Source organism: Athene noctua, chromosome 27 (assembly GCF_965140245.1).
Source record: "Athene noctua chromosome 27, bAthNoc1.hap1.1, whole genome shotgun sequence".
NCBI classification, from domain to species: domain Eukaryota; kingdom Metazoa; phylum Chordata; class Aves; order Strigiformes; family Strigidae; genus Athene; species Athene noctua.
Genome location: NC_134063.1, coordinates 3,859,281 through 3,873,523, shown reverse-complemented (window position 1 = coordinate 3,873,523; position 14,243 = coordinate 3,859,281). Strand labels below are relative to the sequence as shown.

Genomic DNA, 14,243 nt, shown 5'->3' with positions numbered 1-14,243 from the left:
GTGATCTTTTATGCCTCATTTGTTGGGTGCTATCTTGAGATACCTTAAAAAGGGATCCGATTTTGAGAAAGAGCTATATAAGAAAACAGAGTACTTTGCTTCCAAAATGTTGTCCTTTATATCATTTGTGAGTTGAATTCTTAAGAAATCACCAGTCACCCTTGGAAAACTAGACCATTCGAATGTGGTCTTTTACATCATGAAAAGTTATTCATGCCACTCATGTAATAAATTGATTTAGCAAGAATGTTGGCTATTAGTCATGCTGATTGTTAGCTGTGTTGATTTTCAGAAAGGTCACATGCCAGATTTTCACAAGCTCACAGCATCTGACTGCATGTCTGTATACAGCCCAGGTTTTCTGAAGGAGTGTGACTTCTCACTTCACCTGTAGCTCTGAATATGTTCGTTTAATTTGATTCCTAAATAACTGTTTGAAAGCCAAAAAAGCCCAGACTGAATGTTTCTGGCTAAAATCTGAATAATGTTTGGCTTTTGGATGTAATGTTGATTTTACTGCCTCTCTGTGCAATTTTCAGCCTGAAACATTTTTTTCTTGGGGGGGCGGGGGGAACGGTTTTGGTTCAAAATGTCAGCCAGCCCTCCTCTGCCCAACACTCTGACCAGGCCTGCCAGGAATCTTGGTGATGTTGTCCCCATGGCTCAGAAAACCCCCTCGCAATTATATAAATGGGTATTGTTATTATTCTAGCTACGTGGTGAACCATGAGTGCACTGCAGTGCTAGTAAAGTGGACTGCAACCCACCAGACAGTGTGGAGCTCATCTTGGTCACTATCTCTGCGTTGGTCTTTGTGGGTCCCAACAGTCACGTAGTCATGAGGCTAAAATGAAGGACCCTGTGCAAAGCTGTGGGGATTGAAATGTGTCAAATATCAAAGCTTCAGTGCATTAGTTGCTAATCGAAGCGAAACAATTATGCCCTTCTTCACCATTTTAGGGTAATCTTGTAGAGGTGGTGGCTTCTCAGGCTCAGTGCTGGCTGGTCCCTCTGGCTCAGCTTTCCACTAGATGGGACCTAGGTCCTGAGCAGTCTGGCAGTGAAGCACTTCTGAGTGGGATCGCTTCTCAGGTCCTTCCCTACCCATCCTGCAGAGGTCATAACAAGATGTCTCCTCTTGACTCTACAAAGTAGTTTTCCAAAACTTAAGTTAGGCCCACAAGATGTGATCCCTCTCAGCAGACCCAAGATGCCTGCAAGGTCTAAATCAGAATTAGTCACTCTGGGCTTTCTTACATCAGTAGACAAGAGTCCATGGAGCTCAGATGGTCAAATGTGACTACAGGGTAAGACACAGGTCATGCTCCGCTCCCTCACTAGGTCTCTGTACAGTATAGAGGGTGTCTGAGGTGACCACATGCAGGTGCCTACTTCCAGACTCTCACACTGGATCAGCACAATCCCTCCCAGACTGCCCAGAGGCAGGATGGTTGATGTGGTTTTCCTGGAAGATTGCCAGGTTACAGGAAGCTTGTAGCTTAGATGGGGATGTCTGGAGTGTGATCTCTTGTTAATTTAATTCACAACTTAGACTGTATCATTGGTTTTCTCTGCTAGCTTCTTCCCATAACCAGGAACTTACCACGGTCATTGGCTTCAGACGGACACTTCTGTGCCAACACTTGGTGCCATACTGCTGCTCAGCACCTGCTGTGCAAGTACTTCAAGTTCCTAGATGGCATTTTCATAGTGTTCATCCACATTTGCTTACAGATCTATCAAAATCACAGACATCATAAAATCCAGCTTTCCAGAGTGGGTTTTGGGGAAAAAAAGGGACTGACTATATGCAGTGGATTTGTAATCCTGCTTTAGCTGCTAACTAAGGTATGTGACTGAGGTAAATCAGTTCTTCTCCCTGTGCCTTGCTTATCTGTGGAACACGGGCAATGAGTCTTACTTCCTCTGTAAGGCAGTTTGAGATTAGTGGGAGATAAGTAGTATGTGAGAGCAATTTCTATTATCCCTATTGAAGTCAGTCAGGTAAAGTGTTTGTAATTGTTCACTGAGTGGGCAAAATATGTCCTTTTTAACTCTGCTCAATCACACATGTTTTATGGGTCCCCCATGATGGATTTTGCAGACACGGGTGAGAGGCAAGGGCATTGATGTGCTGACAGTATTTTGAAAACCTGTCTCCAAAGTAACAGAAATAAGTGTGGGAAGCTGTCCCCAGGTTACATGCGTGTATGGGGGCTGTCCTCAGTCCTCCTGGTATGACTGCAACAGAGATGAAACAATCACATGGCTATATTAATTTATTCATTGGTATTAATTAATAGCACCTTTAATAGTACTAGTTTTGTGTTCTCGTGGCAGAACCTCGGCTGTGTTCACGACTATGGAAAACTTCATGGCCCCGCTAAGCACCATCAGTGATCTTGCGCTTCAGCAGAGCAAGGCTAAGCTCCTCCACAGCAGGGTGAGCGGTCCCTCCCGGCGCAAGCGGGAGTTCATGCCGGATGAGAAGAAGGACAACATGTACTGGGAGAAGAGACGCAAGAACAACGAGGCGGCCAAGCGCTCACGGGAGAAGAGGCGCCTCAATGACTTCGCCATGGAGAGCCAGCTGGCTGCTCTCAGCGAGGAGAATGCCATCCTCAGGACAGAGCTGCTGTCCCTGAAGCTGCGCTTTGGGCTCATCAGCCCAGACACCAGCACCTACCAGGGCCACTCCCTCCAGGACTTCCTGGGAGTTTATTTCAGAGGGCACAGAGCAGCCTCCCCCCTCCTCGAAACAGACCCCTTTGCAGGGGAGTCCTGCTTCTTCACAACGAAGAGCTTTGTGCCCAAGGTGCTGGACCCAGCTGACTTTTCCTGCAAAACCTTTGATCCATCCAGAAACATCCTTGGCTGTGACTCAAAGCCAGCTCCCATGGACACACCTGGCCTTCAACACCCAAAAAGGCTTGATGCATCCTTCAGATCCACAGCGTGCTCTCCATTCCTCAATTACCACTGCCCAGACAAATACGCTTTCCATTTGCCTTTCTCAGGCAGTGCCTGCTTCTTGTGCCCTTCCCCCAGTCCCGCCAAGGTGAGCAAAGAAAGCAGCACAACTGTCTCAGATGAAGATGATGAGCAAGAAGTGCCCAAAACTTCTCTACCGCCATGCAGCCTGCCCTGCCCTTCAGAAGATCCTTTGAAGGGCCGAAACTACGCTGCCCTACCTCACAAGCTCCGGATTAAGACCAAAGCCCTCAGCAGCTTGGAAGAGAGTGGCCTGGACTCCCACTGAGGTAGCAGAGGAAGGGCCTGCTCTGCGGCCAGCACAAGGCCTTCCAAAGGCATGAAGGGTTTGGAAGGAGGGGGTGGAAGGGAAATGTCTTATCCTTCAAAGAAGGAAGTCATTTTCCGTGCTTTGCATAAATTATAAGTTCATAGGGCTGGGCTGCATCACTACTGCACAACTGCAGCTGGCCATGACGTTCATCTTGCTGCGTGAGACTTGTCAGACCCTGTGGTCACAAGCTAAAATTTGAGGTGTGAAGGGACCACAGTCAGGAAGAGGCTAAAAGAGTGGAGATGGTGCCCACACCATGTAACACAACTATGGCTGCTTGGGGAGGCAGCCATTTTAAACTACCTTTGCTTCACCATCGCCTTCATCCTCATGAATGTGCCTGAAGGCTTAATTGCTTGACATGGGAAGCTATTGAAGGAAACAGTTTCAGACCCCTCAGCTGTCTGGAGCAAGAAAAAGGGATAGTGATTAAAAGGCAGTGGATTTACGCTGGCTTGAAATGAGAGCAGAACCTATTCCATTTTATTCCCAGTTTATCATAATTTATCTTCAGAGAGAATGAACTCTTTTACTCTTTGACCAGACACAGAAGATATTTTCATCTATCTTTGCAGCAATTATTTTGGAGGACTAAATATTTGGGGTTTATTGAAATGCAAAATATATTTTAGTTTTGCTTCCTTCTTTTTAAATAAGGGATTTTCAGAAAAGATATTTCTGTATTTGGAAATTGCCTCTATAAAGCGTTGTCTCACCTTTAGCTGAGTTGGCTGAACCATTTCCCTTTTTTTTGTAATGAATTACTTATAAAATTTTTTAAAAAATGAGCAAAAAGACAATTTATTCCAAAATTGTTAATTGAGTAGAAAGCATTTCAACATTTTAGACTTTTTTCATGATTTTAGAATTATTTTATCAGCTTTAAATGCAAGTGAGCAATCCAGTTAACATCTGGCTGCTTATATTAATCAAAGTCAATCTCAACTGGCCCAATACTGGACTCACACTGGATGTACTCATCGATTATTTATATTTACCATACTGTGCAAGCTGGAGAGACTGAGCTGGAGACTTAGCACTGAAGGTTTTTCTTGAGTTTCAGTGCCTGGCGTATTTGCAGCACTCAGAAATAATAGAGGAATGTAATATTCATAACTTTAGCCTTTTGGGTCCCTGCTGTCAGAGTGTGCAGTACCACTGGATGAGCTGCAGATGTGGAACAGAAGGGGCTGGACTCTGCAAAACCAGTAAAGGCCACATTGCTGTTTCAGAGATCTCCTGGACATGGAGGCACTGATTGCCATCCCTCTGTGAAGGAGGGAGGACACATAGAAACGTACCATGCCCAGGGCAGGGAGGGAGATGGCCGACACGTTCCGCAGGTGTGTCCCCTTTATGGATACACCCTCACCAGCTCCCGTCCCGAGGTGTCCCCCGTGCCAGCTGGGCTGTGGGAAATGCTGCCACACACCCAAACGTGCACAGTGAGATGTGTTGGGAAGCTCCAGCAAATCATCGTTGTTGAAAATCTGCTCTCAGGCTGGGCAAGCTGTTACTTGGTTCTCATGTGACACTTCTGCTTCATTCCCAAGCATTCAAGGAGTGTCTGGGCTAAGTAATTTCTAGCATCATCCCCACATCCTCTGTCTCAGGAGACTGCTCTTTTCCAGATCTCCAAACTTTGTTTCATTTTATCTAATGCATTTCCTCTCTTTCCCCTTTAAAAGCATTTTGCTCCCTTTTACCTGTACAAACGCTGCACACAGTGCACATATCCTTTGGGGTATCTGCTGGGACCCTTTCCCTGTCCATCCTCCTGCCTTCTGACTGCTTAGCCTTTGGGGCAGTCTGCACAGCAGCCATGGCAGTGTGTGTGGAGTAGGTGCGATACGGCTGGAGAACTTTAACCCATCCAACCACGTAGCTCAGGGATTAGTGTAAGGCAGGAGACAGCTTCAGCTACAGCTGCGTCGAGCTGGAAGCCCGCTGAGCCTCAGGGAGGTCTCCAAAGCCTGCTTTATACTGTTCCTCAGTCACCTCAGTTTACAAGCCAAAGACAGTTCTCAGAGATGTATTCCCTTGTGTTCCTTTTTGTATTACACTGTTCTCACTAAAATTTCAGGCTCTGGAGAATAAGGACAACTGTCAATAGTATTTTTTCTAGAAATCATTTTATAGCTAATAAAGAAATGCACCACCAACAAGACCATGTAAAGGGACAAACTACCTGACATGGCATGTAATAATCCCTCAAACTGGGAAAAGAGGGCCCTTAATGTGAGCTGTACATAGGGTCATCTGAACCGTGGTGGTTTATCAACGTGTTGTGCCTAATAAAACTGTTTCCTGAAGCTGTAAAAGGTGTATTGGCCTGTCTGTTGGGACTGTATCTGCACCGAGCTTTCCTCCTGGGGAACAGCCAGCGTGGTAGATATATGCTTTGGAGAGATGTGCTGCTCAGCAGGAGCACAGGTAGCTGTGATGAAGGGTACAGATCAAGCAGGCTGTGAGGCACATACCTTCCTGATTCCTCTGTCCATAAATGTGTTTTCCCGTGTCTGTGTCTGTGTTCTCATCTCCACCGTGGAGTCCTCCTGCAGCTACCGCACCGCCGGCGTGCTGGCAGAGGGGCTGGTGTGGTGGGGTTCGCACGCAGCTCACCACCATTTATAGTGATTCCCAGCAAGGGTCGGCCCCACTGACTGTCCGTCTCCTGCACTTTTGTGCTGAGATCTGTGCAGAGAAATGGTCAGACCTTCACGCTCGCAGCTGCTGAGGCCAAGCTGGAGCCCCCGGGCTGCAGTTCAAGGGGGGCAGTTGTACTGTACTCACGGGCACGAAGGGAAACCAGAGTGCTGCAATGCTCTTCAGGTGTGAAACTTGACACAATGATGCTTTCAGATGAAAAGAAACCACAAGTGGTTCGATTTCCTGTCCTGTTCCCTCTGTCCTCTGTTCCCCTCACAGAACAGGTAGGGACAGCCCACAGCAAGAAGGCGGCTTAGAAATTATTTTGCTAGAAGAAACTGCCTCCCTCCTATTCCTGCCATTCCCAATCACTGCTGGACCAGCTTTTCTCACCGCTCTGCAGGGCCCTTCTCGGGCTCCATGCGCCTGCGGCCATTTCAGGGTGCAGCGGGTGGCTGTGAGTGAGCAATGTGGGGTGCAGGCAGCAGCGCTGGGGGCAGCCCAGCTACCCCTGTTATGCAGGATGGGTTCAGTGCTTGCAGGAGGAAGGCAGCCCCTCAGACCTGCCTTCCCTCCCAGCCCTGCTGCCTGGGGCGCAGGGCGAGATGACCCTGAGAGGTTCAAACTTGCGGGTGCCCAAAGGTGACTTTTCGTGGGGAGCAGGCAGGGTTCATCTGACAGTGATGTAGAGATGAATAATGCTTCCTGTTTGTTGTGCCCCTGCTGCTGCGCAAACCAAGGGCCAAACCTGAAGCCAGGGTTCATGGTGGTGTAAGCTGCTGTGCCCCCACGGAAGGAGCAGAAGGGTGCAACAGCAGCAGGAAAAGCGGTAGGAGAGCATGAAAATGTGCAAAGTAAGCCAGCCCTGGCCCCACACTTGGCTCATCTCACACCTTCTTTACAACCCCTTTGCCATTACGTCTCTTCCTTCAGGTTTTGCATTTCCTCTCCTGGGGTCCACTCACCTGGAGGAGATGGGGAGGGTGTTTCCTCTCCCTCCACACTTGCATTTCTCCTTTTCTGCCTTGTCCTTGAGAGTTTCCCACCAGTACACAGGGGAGATCTAGCCATCTCTATCAATTACCCCATCCCCAAGATGCACATAATAACATCTTCAAATAAGAATCATTATTATACTAATTGTTTCAGATTATAGACTCACAGAATCACAGAATCATTCAGGTTGGAAAAGACCCTTGGGATCATCAAGTCCAACCATCAGCCAGGCTCTACAGCTGCAAGGCTTGTCTAGAAGGGAGCTGACCTGTTTCTGCTCCTGCTCACGCTTAGAACTTAATTCATCAACTAGTCTTTGTTCCGAAGTAATCTCAGGTAGTTTTCAAGCTGTTTAATTACCAGGGTGAGTGTGACATAACACAAAAACTATGTGTGTGTCCTAAGAGGGGGAGGCAAGGAAGGTATTTCTTGCCTGTATCTCTTTGGAAACCAATTCTGGTATTTTTTTATCTGTCTACAAGAATGGAAAGGTCAAAAGCAACAGCCTAATTCAGTACCAACTGGCATTTAAGATTATACTGTTGATTCAACCCATGTTTAAACATGTAAACCAATGCCAAAGATTTAATATCATCATTATTTACACTGGCAAATACAGGCCTGTGTTTACCAGTACCACTCGGTGATGTTTATTTTAGGGCAGAGGTGAAATTTAGAAATTACAAGGGGCTGGATATTTGAAGGCCGAAGCCGTTCAATCTGGCTCTGCACTGCACACTTCCACTGTTTTGCAGCTCCCTCAGGCTTTATTTATAAAATGACGAATGTAGTTTTTCTCGCTGTGACAGCTGACAGGTGAACAGCCCCCTGCCCGTGGTCACTCCACACCTCTGTGCACAATGGTTTTCACATCAATACTGAGTCCCTGGCAGCTTTTCGGGGTGGGAACAGGGCTGAGCTGTGGGGTTTCTCCTTTGGCACCTGCATCTGTGCCTGAGCCTGAGAGCATCACCTGTGCACAGAGAGCCTGATACCTCCCGGGAGCTGAGCCCAGCCCCTGCCGTAGCTCTCCCCGCTCCTTCTCTGGGGTCAGGCACACAGTCCCAGCACAGATCTTCTGCAGTGAGCGAGTCCTGGTGCACGTGGCCAGCCCAGGTACCTTGAAGCACAGCCACCACCACATTCATTCGAAAGCACAACCAGCAGAGGAAGAAATACTATAGAAATATCAGCCTTTTGCTTTGCATAGGGGCTAGCGGTTTCAGCACTTCCCCAGGAAATGAGAGACTTCGCTTCGATTCCCTTCTCTGGCCGCAGGGATTCAAAACTGCTTCCCAAGAGAAGGGAAACAGCCTGGGCGGGCAGCTGGAGCAGAGAGGAGCATCCTCTCACTCCACCGGGACCAGCGCTCCCCCACAGCTGGGAACTTGGGGTGCTGAGGGCTGGAAAGGGAAAGGAGAGGGAGCCAGGGACCATGGCATTCTCCTCCTCACAGTGGAAGGGAAGCGTGGTGCAGCATTTAAACATTTCAGGACACTTGTGTTCAGAGCTTAATGCAGTGTCTGGTTTAACCCCGGCCAACAGCTGAGCACCCCACAGCTGCTTGCTCGCTCCTCCTCCCTGCCCCGATGGGATGGAGAGAACTGGAACCAAGTAAAACTTGTGGGTTGAGATAAGAGCAGTTTAATAATTGAAATAATTAAAAAATTATATATGTAATAATAGTAATGAAAAGGAAGATAACAAAAAATCAAATAAACCCCAAGAAAGAGGACTGATGCCCAATACAATTGCTCACCACCCTCTGACTGATGTTCAGCCAGTCCCCGAGCAGTGATCCACCCCTCCTGGCCAGCTCCCTCCAGTTTATATACTGGGCATGACATCATATGGTATGGAATATTCCCTGGCCAGTTTGCATCAGCTCTCCTGGCTGTGCTCCCTCCCAGCTTCTTGTGCCCCTCAAGCCTTCTCACTGACAGGGCATGAGAAACTGAATAATCCTTGACTTAGTGCAAACACTACTTAGCAACAACTAAAACCATCAGCATGTTATCAGCATTATTCTCATAGTAAATCCAAATCACAGCACTGTACCAGCTACCAGAAAGAAAATTCACCCTATCCCAGCTGAAACCAGGACAGTCGGTCACAGGTGAATTTGGTTTTCTGACTCCTGATGTTATTTCAGTGTGCATTTTTAAAGCAGGCTTTCCTCCTCTGCACACCTCCAGCCTTTACAATCAACATGTTTTTCTCAAATTAAGAAAAATAGCAATTTTGCTACAAAATTTTTCAGGTGACAATTTTGCTGATCATAATGGAAAGTTCTCAAAAGCCCCAAAGAGATTCCAGGAAATACAGCTTAGGTGTTAGTTTAGTAAGTGGCTGAGAAAAAGCAGGAAACAGTGAAATGAAAAAGATTCTGGCATTATAAAGTTATACAGGCTGGCAAAAGCTGAAAATGACCGTGACAAGTTGGGGAAGATCTCACCAGGCTCAGAGACGGCAGAGGATAATGCAGGGGCAGTTCAATGATGATAAATACGAATTGATGCACTAGGGAGAAAGCCACAGCCTTAACAGATCAGGTGGTAACTGGTACGTAACAACTAGCACCCTCCACGACAGCTTTGCCACGTGACATCTTCAGTGCCGTTGGCCATTGTGCTCCTCCTGCCTCCAAGAGAGGGCAAAGACAGCGAGTGGAGATGCAGAACGGCTCTGGTAGGGAGCCGGGGATTTTGAGTTGGCAGAAGGTATCTGAGAGGGGCATGTCACAGGTATCTAAATACCCATCATGGGACACCTGCAGATTTTTAACAGGGAATAATTTATCACTGGTTTCCGTAATGCAGAATGATCTGGCACCAAGTGAAAGTGGGCAGAGGCTTTAAAAAAAAGCCAAAGGAAGTATTTTTTTCATGCAGCACATGGCTAAACTATGCAACTTGTTATCACAGGATGTTGTGGATATAAATGAGGTCAAAAAGCAATGAAATAATTTCGGGGAGGATTAGTCAGTCAGAAGCAATTGGACACCGAGTGGTGGGGAGAGTGTGGCTGAGGCCGTGTCTGAAGTGCAGCCAGGGGAGCCAGGAGGGCGGGCGATGCTGCCACTGCTCTCATTTTTGCTAAGCATCCACCAGCTTTGGAGACAAGCTGCAAGGCTGGATGGAGCTGAAGGCTGATCCAAATGCTTCTTCATCCCTGTGCCTCTGAAAAGAAAACTTCTCTGCTGCCAGACATTGCACACTCCAAAAAACCCCACAAAAGCTCACACATTTCAGACACTATTTTTCACACCTTTGTAATGTCAGGTGGAGAGATGACTACAGATTCTTCCCTTAAAAGCATGAGTTAATGATGACCTTTAGCTTAGGCTAAAGCCCAGAACTGAATCATTACTGATGTAGGAAAAGTTAGCAACGACTTCTGGAAATAGATGCTGCATTCGGAGTACCCTGCTGCCTGATAGACTGCACAGCCCCTGGGTGTACCTGCGTGTAAGGGCAATGCCATTTCACAAATCTATTTTAAATTTAAGCTTGAATATATTTTCATCATTATAAAATAATCAGAAGGTAAAATTCCAAACCATACAAAACTAGCAGTGTTAATCGAAATGAACTGCTCCCTGCACTGCATCGTGTCCCCCACTCAGGAGACCAGGTACTGCCATGGGCAGCTAAGACTGACTCAAACTGAATTCCCCATTCCCAGCCTATAGGATTCTTCTAATTTAATCTTGTGTCAATCCTAGAAGGTTACTTCTAGATAAGCGGGTTTGACTTTTTGTGGAAAAGAAAATAATCATCGTGTTTCTGGTCGGCATTTCCACCATCAGAAATCCCAGGTGACCTTGGTAGTGTCAGTGCCTGCAACTCCAGCTTGCTCGAGTGTAGCTGGTTGCAATCCTTGGAGGGCGGAGGGCTCGCTTTCTTTACAGATGCCAGTCAGGGGATGATGCCTGGTGCCTGGGGGGGTGTCTGCGGTGGGAAGGTGCTGGCATCCAGGTTAGCAGCAGTCAGCTGGGCAAGAGCAGGGGAAGGAGTACGTGACATCGTTTCTCTGCGTTCATAGTGATGCTCTGACCCTTGAGGTGAGGTGCAAGTTCTGGACACTGGAGTTAGGGCTGGTTTTGTTTCTTAAGCTGAGAGATCGGGTGGGGCTAGACTGAGTGACTGCAGGCAGCAAGAGCATTTCTGCCCCTTATCTCCTGCTGGCCTTATCAGCCCCACAAGAGCTGCTCCTCACATGATCTGCCTGCCATGCTCTGAGCTGCCTGAACTGCACCCCTATTTCTTTTCTGCTAAACCTTGCCCTTATCTTCATATCCAGGTGCCTTCTTTACACACTTTCCTGCAGCACTCTGTCTCTGCACTCCTGGCAGACAGGCCTGTGTGTAAATCCCCTCACCGTGCTTTGCACATCTTACTAAGTGTGCAAACTGGTCCCCGTTCTCCTCCAAGCTCAACTACCCCATTGTTGTTTGTGCACCATCGGTGCAACCATGGAAAAGTGTTTTGAAAAGCTGAGTTTAAAAGGAAGGGTATTAGAGATTGTTTATGAAGTACCACCAAGAAAAATGCAGATTTTTAATGCCCACCTGCACTCCTGTTACTAGGAATAGACAGAAACTGATGATCAGAGCCTCAGTAATGGTTTGGAGCCCATTAAGTTGCACAACACCGTGCCTGTCATCTTGGGCTTCCAAGGGACTAAGTCCTATGGTGCAGATGTGCATGACCATGGGCTTCTTGGCCTAATTTGGGATGATAAACTTTAATATGTCTGTGAGGTCTGTCCATCCTTGCACAGCAATGTCAGGCTGAAATCCAGTGGGAGAAACGGTCTTGAGATACCCACTCGCCATCATTTGGGGCAATCTTCAGCCTCCTGTATCACCTTAACCAGAGCTTTATCCTGTGGCTTGCAAAAGGATAAAGCTGGTTATGCAATCCAGCTCCCCAACGGGGAGCTGCTGTCTAAATTCCTAATGTCACCAAATATCCCTGTCTATATGCAATAATGCTCAGCAGTGTGTTAAGATGAAGTGATTATTAGAGGTATCTTGGGTGCGTGGGAGTCAGTATTCATGTAGTTGCCTTCCAGCTTCTATCTTTCTCTGATCAGATACTCGGCCTTTTAAATTCATGTTCAACTATGCAGAAAAAAAAAAAAAAAAAAAAAAAGGAGAAAAAGAAAGTATAAACCCTTACATTAGCCTGTAAATATGATGTAGTAAACGCAACTGAAAAAGTGTGAATGCACTAAGCTATTCATCTTTAACCTGTCTTTCTGATATCAGTTCTTCTGAAGACCACAATCTTTCATTTCTCGCATGTAGCATTACTCATACTTGATAAATGTGCTAAAACATCAGAGGGAACTGGGGAGGTTTGACAACTCCTTGACCTCAAACAGACTACTCAAATAGCAACACTCTAGGATGAATAAAGCTTGCCTGATTCTTATTTTTATATTTTTTTCAGACATTAAAAGTCTTTGCAGTTGTGATGTGTTAGGGCTGGGTGTGAGTAAAAGAGCAGCTAACAAAAACCTTCATCCAAACCCATACAAAGTCCCCAAACCTCGAGCAAAAAGTAAACCAGGCACCTCTGACCTGACTTCTTGTAACTGTGCAGCCCTGGCTCGCTGGTGCAGGCACAGACCCAGCACCATGGTGAGGAGAGGGGGACGTTTTTCCTGACTTTTTTGTCCCCCCGCTGTGTGCAGGAGAGCTGCGGCAGGGCAGGGTGCTGAGCTCCACTTTCCAGACAACACGCAGGGTTGTGTTGTCTTTATTTCTGCTTCATTCTGCCATTCACTTAGTGATGTCTGCATCAATTAGCTTGGACCAAAGGGTGAACCGAGCCTTCACAGAACCCCCTGAAATGCCATTTTTCTGGGTAAAATACCCCAAATGTACCCAGAATTCAAGTCCTACTGTGTTGAATTAAACCTGGAAATTGGTATTTCTGTGCTGCTGTTCTATCCCTCTCTTTGCACAGATCCAGCACTGGCTCAGCACTGGTGGCCACAGAGATCAGCACTCGCCATCACACCTGGTGCATGACTGGAATAGTTATAAAGGTGTGGAGGACAGTATTGGATGTGCAAGTGTTGCTTAGGTCCAACAAAACTCAGCTTTTTTGACGCCCAGCTGTATTGTCTAGCTGTGGTGCTGTCTTCTGCAGCCCAGGTGAGAGCAGAGTGCTGCCCAGGCAGAGGAGAAGCCTGACAGAGGATTTGTTGCTTGCAGATGAACCAAGTTGCAGCGTGGCAAGAGGTGTGAAGAGCACTGTGATTGTGCTTGTGCGACCATATCCCTCGGAATGGGAGAAAATCCCCGTGTTAACCACATGACTGCAGGAGAGAACCAGTGGTGAGGTGCCAAGCACACGAGAGGAGGTTGTTAGAAATTGGAGGCCCTGTTACATCTTCAGGTTTGCCCCTTCCTGTGTCTATTCTGTTCCCAGACGGCTGGGATGAAGCTGCCATCAGGGTGTGACCAGGGGAGTGGCTCCCGACGCTGTGAGGGCTGCGCTGAGCCTCCCCATGTCTAACGTCTAAGTTTTGTTTTCACATCTGTAACCCCAAATATTGAGTGGTGACATACAAAGTCGTTGCATTGGCTGCTGGAGGTTTCTCCTGTGGAAGAGATCAGGGGAAAACATCGCAGTTTTATTGATCCTACCTGATTCCCTACTGGATGCAGCCACCTGATGCCAATGCAGCAATCCAGATGTGGCCTCTTGGTCACCCCCAGCTCCAGATGTGCCTGGGACAAAGGACAGTGTCCAGGTGTGATCAGACACTCACCCCTGCGCTCGGTAGCACCAGCCTTTTTCCATCCAGTTTCCCATTTTCACCAGCACTGGTGCCAGCCGTGCAGGGACCCCTCACGGGGACGGGCTATGGGGGCCAAGTGTGCACGGGCTGCTGCCACTGCCGGTCCTCTGCACCCCGAGTGCTCTGCTAAGGAGAGGGAAATCCCTCCTGGGCCGTTTTCCTGTGATTCAGCAATTACAGCCAATTAGAGATTTCTTTTTTCCTCCCTTGCATGCAAAAGATGCAGGACCTGATAATGGTTTTCATTCTGTCAGCGTTTCCCCCCCCTCAGCCCCCAAAATGTCAAAGGTTTAAATTTTAATTTGCACCTATTAACTTCTTGTTTCTGTAACCAAGATGAAAGGGACAGATCTCTTTACCGCAATTTGTCTGACAGAGAGTTGTTTTTTTTTTGGAAATAACCTTTCTAGAAAATGTCTTGCCAGGTACACCCAGGCAGCCAGGAGCTGGCTGGGTTTATTTTATTTATTCCCTAATT

The 14,243-nt window shown here is 47.3% G+C and overlaps 1 protein-coding gene across 1 annotated transcript; it reads left to right on the top strand.

Moving 5' to 3' along the window:
* Positions 1–2,362: 2,362 nt before the first annotated feature.
* Positions 2,363–3,259, top strand: NFILZ (NFIL3 like basic leucine zipper). Its single transcript, XM_074927696.1, has one exon. The coding sequence runs from the start codon at positions 2,363–2,365 to the stop codon at positions 3,257–3,259; it is 897 nt and encodes a 298-aa protein (XP_074783797.1).
* The last annotated feature ends 10,984 nt before the right edge of the window (positions 3,260–14,243 follow it).